Consider the following 10,195-nt stretch of genomic DNA (forward strand, 5'->3'; position numbering starts at 1 on the left):
CGAAGAACTTGCCATGTACCCCGCTCTCTGGCTCTGTGTAAGGCCAAAGAGCAGGGTACACTCATAGCCGGATGAGAGACAAAGGGAAGAAGCTCCACCGCCTCACCCTCAAACTGGTCCAAGCAAGCCAGGGCTCGTCAGTGAGAGGGAAGAACTTAGCCCAGATCTGCGACAATGACCTCGTGCATTGCGGCAACGACGTCATAAGAAATTGTATCCAAAATGAAGATTTTATAGTCTTAAATATATTTGGTGGGAGGCATTTCTTCTTATTATTATTATTTTGATGAGAAAGAAGGCATTTGTAAATATATATAGGAAATTTTTGAAATTCCACGTATGTGGCAACCGGCGGTTGGCCGCTTTAACCACGCCAAGCCTCCCACGCCGCCGGTCGTTTTATCTTCTTGCACAAGAAGTAAGGCGCTGGGGTTTTCCAAGAAACGAAAAAAAAAAGGCAAGGCGCCGGTTGTTTCACCTTCTTGGACGAGAAGTAAGCAGGGATGCCCCACCACCGCTCCCTCTCTCTCGTGATTATCGGAGCCAAACCCAGCAGCGGTCCAGGGTTTCCAAGGCTCCAACGTTCGCCCCGTCCCACCCACCCACAGGAACCTTCTTGAAACCATCGCCCCGCTCCTCGCCCAGCCCCACCCGTCAGCCACCCACCCATTCCTGGTAGCGGAGAAACAGAAGGCGATCCGCAACCCGCGCCGCCCCGCGGGCCCCGCCACCCAACGAAACCCCGTTATATAAACCCTCCCCCGGCCTCGCTAATCGCATCGCAATCTCGAATAGCTGTCCCGATCCTCGATCTGTTCTCAACCCTCCCTCCGTCCGTCGCAGCTCCAGATTTCCTTCCCCATGGGTAACCCCGTCACCCCGAGCAATTACTAGCTGTTGTACCTTTTGGATTTCTTTGGTTCCTTGGCTGATTATTGTCCCTTCCTTTTGTTGGATTGGATTTCCGTGGTCTGCGCAGCTCCGATCAAGATCGGCATCAATGGTGAGCTCGATCCCCCGATCTGATCTGGTTTGCTTCTCTGTTGGCTGCTTCCGTGGGTTCGTTCTCTGATGGATGGATTTTTGCTTTGCGCTACAGGTTTCGGCCGGATCGGCAGGCTTGTGGCCAGGGTTGCGCTCCAGAGCCCCGATGTCGAGCTCGTCGCCGTTAACGACCCCTTCATCACCACCGACTACATGGTATCGTTCTCGATTCTCCTCGCTCATGAGATCTGTATGTTTGTATGGTAGGGTCGTTGTGGATTCGTGCATGGGACACCAGTTTATGGATTGTGGATTGTGAGCTTAGATCTGTACTAAACCTGATTGGATTTGCTTTTCTCGTTACACGCTGATGCTTTGCTATTAAATAGCGATGTATATGAATCTAGTGAATGTCGCTACATGTCTGTATGTATCATCAGTTTTGGGAAACGACTTTTAGATCTGCTTTTCAAGTACCTTTTGCATACGTTATATTCCTCACTTCCAGTGGAGAATAATTTTGTAGTTCCAGATTTGAGGAATCTATTTGTTCCACGCAGCGACTATTGTTCCATTGTGGTATTTAAAAATAGATGTATACTGTTGTACGCCTGTCTCTTATTTTACTAAATAAGACGCATGCAGGCTTTGTGCCAGTTTGTACTTATTAATTAAAGCCTAGGGCAACTAATTGTCTCTGGTTCATATTATGGTTCTGAATTATGTGATTGTAACTTGCAGACCTACATGTTCAAGTATGACACTGTCCACGGACAGTGGAAGCACCATGAAGTTAAGGTGAAGGACTCCAAGACCCTTCTCTTCGGTGAGAAGGAGGTTGCGGTGTTTGGCTGCAGGTTTGTTACCGTTCATTTTTGTGGCCATGCAGCTGATTTCCATGTAAAGTACACAGGCTGATCATAAAATGTCCTGATGTAGGAACCCTGAGGAGATCCCATGGGCTGCTGCTGGTGCTGAGTACGTTGTTGAGTCCACCGGTGTTTTCACTGACAAGGACAAGGCTGCAGCTCACATTAAGGTACATTCTTTCACAGTTTCCATTTCATGGTACCTGAACCTTTCTTGTATATTTGTACTAAATTAGTTTTCTGTGTCACCACTTTCAGGGTGGTGCCAAGAAGGTCATCATTTCTGCTCCCAGCAAGGATGCTCCCATGTTTGTCTGTGGTGTCAATGAGAAGGAATACAAGTCTGACATCGACATTGTCTCCAACGCTAGCTGCACCACTAACTGCCTTGCTCCTCTTGCTAAGGTGCTTATCATTGCTGTTTTGTGCTGCTCAAACCAACCGCCAATATTGGGAATGGTATGCTGATAATTTGTTTCTTTCAGGTTATCAATGACAGGTTTGGCATTGTTGAGGGTTTGATGACCACAGTTCATGCCATGACTGGTAATGCATTACACTGGGTTTTTTCTTCAACATTTTATATTCTATCTTTGACTAGTATGCTTATGTGTGGCTGAAATTTGAATTTACAGCAACCCAGAAGACTGTTGATGGTCCTTCCAGCAAGGACTGGAGAGGTGGAAGGGCTGCCAGCTTCAACATCATTCCAAGCAGCACTGGTGCCGCAAAGGTATATTCAGCTGGCCTTCTATTATATCATCAGTTATCTGATTGAACACTGTAGCTTAATATAATAATCTGTTCGATGGATTACCATTTAATTGTAACTGTTTGATTTCCTGCAGGCTGTTGGCAAGGTGCTCCCAGAGCTTAACGGAAAGTTGACTGGAATGGCCTTCCGTGTTCCCACTGTTGATGTTTCTGTTGTTGATCTGACTGTTAGACTTGCGAAGCCAGCAACCTATGATCAGATTAAGGCTGCTATCAAGTGAGTAACGCTACCAACCAGGAACAATTTCCTTTACTTCGATGCGCATATGGTTTCTGGTTTTGGTATTTGGGCCACATACCACCTATGAGCAGTATTGATGTGTACTGATCTGATTTTACAGGGAGGAGTCTGAGGGAAACCTCAAGGGCATTTTGGGTTACGTTGATGAGGACCTTGTTTCCACTGACTTCCAGGGTGACAACAGGTGTTTACCATTGCTTTGACAATGGCCATGTTACTACTCTTTATTAATGGGTGCATTTTGATTGCCTATGTGAGTACTCATCTGACTTGGCTAATGATGCCACTTTACCCATAACAGGTCCAGCATCTTCGATGCCAAGGCCGGGATTGCTCTGAACGACAACTTTGTCAAGCTTGTCTCCTGGTACGACAACGAGTGGGGATACAGGTCAGTGGCACCTTCTATGGCTCTTGCAGTTAAGATTATACTTCTATGCAGAAATCAACTGCTGAATCCTCAAATTTCTCTGCTTGCAGCACCCGCGTGGTCGACCTCATCCGTCACATGCACAGCACCAAGTAAATGAGAGGCATACAGGGGAGAGTGGTTTGCCCCAGAGGAGTGTTCAAAGCCTCTTCTTCTGAGAATAAATTTTTGTATGGAATTATGTCAGCTAAAAACCTTTTATTGGATGTATCCTGATGGTTGGTTGGGCTTAGCGGCTCACATTTTGGTGGTATTATGTACTTGCTTGAACTAAATCATGAGTCATTTTCACTCATCTTCTTGGGTTATCAATCACATGTCGTTTCGTTCTCTTGCGATTGCAAAGTTATCTTATGGTTATGTTGTCTTTCCACGCGTTTGCTGAAGGAATGAGATTTATGCTCCTTGTATGTTAGGAAGCAGCAGGACAAATCTGCAATGGACTAATAACTAAAGAAATGTATCTCTAAATTACTAGGTCATATCTATAAATCACGCTCTTATGCACATGGCATAGCTATGCCATGTGGCGCATGCTGGTTGGTCATGATGAGAGTATGTTTTAGAGTTTTTTTAAATGGTAGAGAGACTTTTTTTGATAGAAGTTTTTCTAAGTCTTTTCTTTTTCTTTTTAAGATGGTTGTGATGCCCATGTGACGTGAGAATACTTTTTTAAAATTTTGACACGATGATGAGGTGCGTATAGCTTTTTCTTAAGCAGCCCGCAATGACGGCCCCAACCACTAGTAATGCATAAAGGGTCACGCTAGAAGACCCCATGGCGAATCATGCACTCTCTAGAATTAGCGTAAATCATTTGCTTTCTCTTAATAAACATGTTGGATCTCCGTTATCTCATGGAACAATTGTTTCCTTAAAGAATTATATATCAAAGAAAAAAGGCTAAAACTATGTTGAGGATAAAAAAAAACTATGGGAAAGGATCTATTTCGACTAACTGATCGGAAGGAGCGATCAACCGCCTCGTCCATCAGACACACACTTTTCTTTAACAATAATCCTGACCACATGTTCAACTCTAACCCCAGATTAGTGCAACGAACTTCCTCTCATTCCTCTTATTTTCTCTCCTCTCCCACATTCTCTCCTCTCACCATGGCACTCCGTATCTGTGCCGCAAGGTAAACCATGGTCGTCTTCGCTGTTGCAAGTGGGCATGGGCGGCTGCATGACATCCGTCGATGTTGTGAGCGTTGACGGTGGATACTCCAAGTGTCAACAAATGCTACAGGGGCTATAGTGGCGGATGTTGCAAACTCACTAATGCTACAAAGCAACAAGGGATGGTGCTAGATGTTGCAGGCCGGCTGAGAGCTGCTTCGAGGGAGGCAGCCGTCGGTGTGTCGTGGAAGACCGAAACGATTGCAAGGGGGCGCCACCGATGCTGCAAATCGGCAGTTGCACTGCTGCAAGGCGACATATGCGTGCTGCTACAAGGCGACCGACATATTGTTGATTACCAAAGGTGAGCGGCACCACCAACCTGCACCTAATGGAGAAGCAGTGATGTTGCGTTGCAACATGGCTGACGACACCCACCTTAATGCTTCGAGAACGACAACGTTTGATGCAAGCCCACGAAGATGATGCCCACGATGTTGCAATCACTCGAGCATGGAGGAGAGGCCGCACAATGCGAAAAATGAGTGGAGGACGGAACAAGGAGGGAAGCGATGTTGCAACAACGACGATCATTCTGTTTGTCCCGTTTGCGAGTGCGGGGGCAAAACGATGATGCCGCTCACAACATAAACTGTTGCTGGAGGTGCTGCCTAGCATCAGGGTTGTTGCTGATACTATGCGTTGTGAAGTGGACGGTCGATGTGTCATAATCGAACGGTCATGGAAGCGGCTGATTTGGGGCGCCCCTCCTAAAACTATAACAAATTCGACACAACCTACACAATAAATATTTTCTTAATACAAGCCAAAACACTATTCTCAGCCATCATGGCCCCAACTAGATGTGCATTCGACCCACTAGTAGTCCATCCTAAGGCTACTAGCTTGTGCATATCCCCGCGCCCAACCAGGTCGCGCCCACCCATACAACACTTGTGTGCCCCCACAAAGACATGTGTCGCCGTGCTCCCCGCTTCTCAGCTCTCTGCTTACAATGTGTCTCCTCCAATCCCGGTACCGACCGCGACTTCGACAACCAAGGAGGCAACCTGTAGCGAGACATACTGGACGTCACTTGTCGCTACCTGAAGATGTGGGAGTGGACTTGTAAAGAGTGCTTCTTAATTAGTTATTTCGCTTGAAGCCTACTTACGGGGCTCACCGACTGGGGGCGAAAGACAAAGCAAAATTTATACTCCACTGTATCAAACTAGATTTGCTCAAAAAAGAAAACCAAACTAGAAATTTTGTTGATAAAAAAACATACTACTTCCTCCGGTCCATATTACTTCTTGCTCAAATGAATGTATCTAGCATTAAAATATGTTCAGATACATCCGTTTAAGTGACAAGTAATATGGATATGAGAGAGTAGAACTTTTAAGCTTGGGAAGAGAACTAACTGCATGATACCCCATTAGACGTCAAACTTCAAAGTGTCGGTGCCAAACCATGAAGGTGCTTGTTCAAACTTCAAACTTTGAACAGATCAAATTAATGTCACTAGTTTTAATGCGACTCAACACTTACAAAGTTTTAAGGTTGCAACTCAACAATTGGAGATTTGACTCATACATGGACGAATCATACCAATCTTTTGTTTATTAGTTAACATCTAAAACATGAAGTTGAAGATACGAAGTTTCGAGTACAATACAATAAACGGAAATATAACACAGTAGTGTTGATAGTAGATCTGTAGAGTGCAGACGTGCAAAATTGCATCTCACTAACGTGGGGTTCATACAAACTGGAAATGAAAACATGGGTTTTGTATAAACAAGAAAAGAGGGGGAATGGAGAGGATGCATGGCTTACCTCGCGGCACTTGTCGCAACCTGGAAGTATTATCTTTTTCGTAGATCTGTTTATTCAAAATGTCTTAAATCATGCGTCCAAATCTTGAACCTTTCACTGTTGGATTCCTTACGTCGAGATCTTCAAAACTAGATCCCATGTTGATAGGTTTTGACGAATATTCTTTTTCCACAAAAAAAGGGACAAGGAAACCGAACCGGGAGCATGTTTTTTTCCCTTTTCGACAAGAGGCACGACTATGCCTCTCATGGAAGCAAAACCGTGCCTTCATGAGAAGCAAATCCGTGCTTCTTGTGGAAGGAAAAAAAGAAAACACATTTGTTTTTGTGGTGCCTCTCGCGGAAGCAAAACCATACCTCTCACGGAAGCAAATCCGTGCCTCTCGCGAAAGAAAAATAAAAAAAAACATATTTTTTTCCGTTTCCGAGAGATTTGGCCGTGCCTTTTGCGGAAGGAAACGAAAAGAAAACACATCTTTTTCGTTTCCGAGAGGCATGATTGTGCCTCTCGCGAAAGCAAATCCACAAAACCGTGTCTCTAGCGGAAGCAAACAAAACACATTTTTTTGCGCAAAATAAATTTATTTATTTTATCCAAAAGTTAAGAAAGATCGGTGAAAAATCGAAAAGAAAAAAAATCAAAAAAGCCAAAAACACATGAAAAAAACAAAATAAAATAAAATCGGAGGAAGCGCCCAGAACGCTATACGTAGCGGCGGATGAGAGCGTGTAAAGTGACGCTCTCTCAGCCTATCCTAGATGACCCTTATGGGGCTCCCGAACGAGCACTCGCCCACGGCTTAAGAAGAGGCTGAAGCGTGTCATCCAACAGACCAATTTTATAATTCTATCAATCTTACTCCAGCCCATTAGCCACCTCCGCAGCCCACAGCCCATGCACTTTGCCAGCACGATCTGTTTCGTCCAACTCCAACACGAACAGCCGCCATTAGCGAGCAGCGAACGCTGGGCTCGAGCCTCTAACCCTAGCTAGCGACGAGCGGACGCGGGGCAACCAGCAGCCGGCGCCCGGCGAGCCGGCGACAGTGGTTGGCTTTTCCGGCGGCAAGCAGCAGCCCGTGCCCTGTGGCCCACGGCAAGCATCATCCACGCCCCGCGCGCCAACGACAAGCAGCAGCGGCTGTTGAGCGGCGGACCCTAGCCGCCTAGCGTCGGGATTACGAAGCAGCAGCCGGCTCCCGCACCAGGATCCAGGAGCCACGGGCACACCGCCCACGACCTAGCGGCATCCAGCAAAATCAAGGTACATGTCAGTCAAATCCTCAATATTTTGCTAAGCCAGTTCATGTACTGTTAGTTAATTACTACTCCCTCTGTACCACAATACTTGTTGCTGGGGAAACTTTTATTAGTTTTCCTCAACTACAAGTATTTCGGTACAGATGTAATACAATTCACGTGCTGTTAGCTGCTGTTAATTGATGTGGTATCCAATACAACTTATTTGCCGATCTATAAAAATGAAGAGCACGAATATGATCATGCAAGTAGTTCAAGCACTCCTCTTGTTGAACCTAAAGCTGTCCCAGTTAAGGATTTAGATCCCCTTCCCTTAACTACATGTGCTAAAAAGATTCAAATTTGATATTTTTTGAGAAAAATCCAGAAATATTCCAGTAAATATTACATGTACCTAGTAGTAATTTGGAAGACAGGATCCAGAGATAATGAGTATTTTTTTCGAAAGGCGTTTAGTTTTCTCACTGCTAAATTTGAGTCCACCCTACATTTTCTTCCTGGATTCGCCACTGGCCCCAGACAATCTTGTTTAGTTCCGCCACAGTCAAGTTTGCTTTGGTCTATGAGCTCCACCTATATTTTGTCTTGTCTTGGCTGCTGCTGACCTGTACTGATCACTAAACCAAACACATTGACTACTAGAACTAATATATATCATCTTGTATCATTTGGTTTTTACTAGGGAATGTAGGAACCAGAGCCATTAGCACCAATCAGAAGAGACTCTGTGTTGAGCTGGCTCTTGCCATGGTTGGTAGATTCCGGGCTTTGGCAATACATGGGTGATACTAGAAGGAACTCAAGGAAGTATCTGCAATTGGTTATGGTTTCATCTTGCTGCTGTTAGCTATTATTATTTAGCGACTGTGATATTCAGCACCCAGGCTGGCTAATTTCTAGTCCTACCACCGGATGTCTCAGCTGAGTCTCTGGCGCCGCCACGGTGCTAAGAGAGCCCTGCAATTACTCCTTCCTTGTAGATTATCGTTATCATCAGTTACACACTCGAATCGAGATCTTAACAGTATTGACCTCACGAAGGAGGAGGAAGCGCCAGCAGCGCAGATCAGGAGTTCTCTTTTGAAGGCACGCAATGGAAATGTGCAGGATTTGGTTCAGTCCCTTGGGGTTGACTGTCCGGGAATTCAGCTTACAAGTAACACTGTGGACAGCTTGTTGTGTAAGTTTGGGGATGACTGGAAATCTGCTTTTGGTCTTTTTCAGTGGGCACAGTTGAGTGGCAATTACAAGCACACGGCATATGCTTGTAGTCGGATGATCGACTTGCTTGGGAAGATGAGGCAGATTGACCGGATGTGGGATCTATTGTCTGACATGCACTGCAGAGGCCTTGTGACTGTCGAGACAGCTGCGAAGAGCATCAGGAGGCTGGCAGGTGCAAGGAGATGGAAGGATGCTGTCATGTTGTTCGATAAGCTGGAGGACATGGGGCTGGAGAGGAATACAGAGACTATGAACGTTCTGCTTGATGCACTTTGCAAAGAAAAGAAGGTTGAAGTAGCACGCAAGGTCTTTCTCGTGCTCAGTCCGCACATTCAGCCTGATGCATACACATTCAACATTTTCGTCCATGGCTGGTGCAGTGCACGTAGAATCGAGGAGGCAAAGTGGACAATTGAGGAAATGAAAGCCCGGGGGTTTGCGCCTTCAGTTATCACCTACACTGCTGTCCTTGAAGCTTACTGCAAGCAACACAATTTTAGGATGGTCTATGAAATTCTTGATTGGATGTGTTCTGAAGGCTGCCATCCAAACGTCATTACTTACACTATGATCATGACCTCACTGTCAAAATGCCATATGTTCGAAGAAGCTCTGAGTGTATCTCATAGAATGAAGTCCTCTGGCTGTAAGCCTGATACATTGTTCTACAATTCCTTGATTAACGTGCTTGGTAATGCGGGCTATCTGTCTGAAGCTTCCCAGGTATTTCAAGTGGAGATGCCAATGAATGGCGTGCCCCGTAGTTTGGCTACCTATAACACCATGATATCAATCTTTTGCCAGAAAGACCGAGATGAAGATGCTCTCAATGTGCTGAAAGAAATGGAGGCGCACTCTTGTAAGCCTGATCTTCAGACATATCGGCCACTTCTCAGACTGTTTTTAAGTAGAAGAGGCCAAGCTGATTCCATTCGGAACTTGTTGAATGAGCTGATCAATAAACAAAGTCTATGTTTAGATGTGGATACATACAGTCTTCTGATCCATGGTCTTTGTAGGGTGGGTGAGACTGACTGGGCATATCAACTGTTTGAAGAGATGGTTGGTAGTGAGATAGTGCCTAGGTATAAAACATGGGAGTTGCTTTTGGATGAAGCACAAAGGAAAAACATGGAGGGTTGTGTCGAAAGAATTCGAAATTACATGACTTGTTTTGGTATTTCTGTTTAATTGGATGAATTATATTCCTATATGATTGATTTTCTAGTGGTCAGCTGATAGCGTCATTTGGCATTACTTTTTTTTGACATTACTTTGACAACTAATGAGGTAATGCTTTAAAACATTTGTGCCAATTATACGATATACCACACACTATAATTGAGTTCCTCACTTGACAAAGCAAACATTAATCCCTGTGCATTGGTATGTCGTCACTTATCAGCATATTTATCAGCATATAAAACCACAGGTTTAATCTTGATCGTTCTCC

The 10,195-nt window shown here is 45.0% G+C and overlaps 2 protein-coding genes across 2 annotated transcripts; both read left to right on the plus strand.

The window, feature by feature from the left end:
• Positions 1-464: 464 nt before the first annotated feature.
• LOC109753918 (glyceraldehyde-3-phosphate dehydrogenase 2, cytosolic) lies at positions 465-3,628 on the plus strand. The gene is made up of 12 exons (XM_020312837.4): positions 465-865; positions 980-1,003; positions 1,100-1,200; positions 1,726-1,841; positions 1,924-2,023; positions 2,112-2,258; positions 2,339-2,399; positions 2,489-2,586; positions 2,702-2,844; positions 2,969-3,052; positions 3,170-3,259; positions 3,349-3,628. The coding sequence occupies exons 1-12, from the start codon at positions 862-864 to the stop codon at positions 3,392-3,394; spliced, it is 1,014 nt and encodes a 337-aa protein (XP_020168426.1). The 5' UTR covers positions 465-861; the 3' UTR covers positions 3,395-3,628.
• A 3,507-nt stretch (positions 3,629-7,135) lies between these two features.
• LOC109753925 (pentatricopeptide repeat-containing protein At3g04130, mitochondrial) lies at positions 7,136-9,976 on the plus strand. Its single transcript, XM_020312845.4, has 2 exons — positions 7,136-7,522; positions 8,201-9,976. The coding sequence occupies exon 2, from the start codon at positions 8,431-8,433 to the stop codon at positions 9,931-9,933; it is 1,503 nt and encodes a 500-aa protein (XP_020168434.1). The 5' UTR covers positions 7,136-7,522; positions 8,201-8,430; the 3' UTR covers positions 9,934-9,976.
• Positions 9,977-10,195: the final 219 nt, after the last annotated feature.

This window comes from Aegilops tauschii, chromosome 6 (assembly GCF_002575655.3).
Source record: "Aegilops tauschii subsp. strangulata cultivar AL8/78 chromosome 6, Aet v6.0, whole genome shotgun sequence".
In the NCBI taxonomy this organism is placed as follows: Eukaryota; Viridiplantae; Streptophyta; class Magnoliopsida; order Poales; family Poaceae; genus Aegilops; species Aegilops tauschii.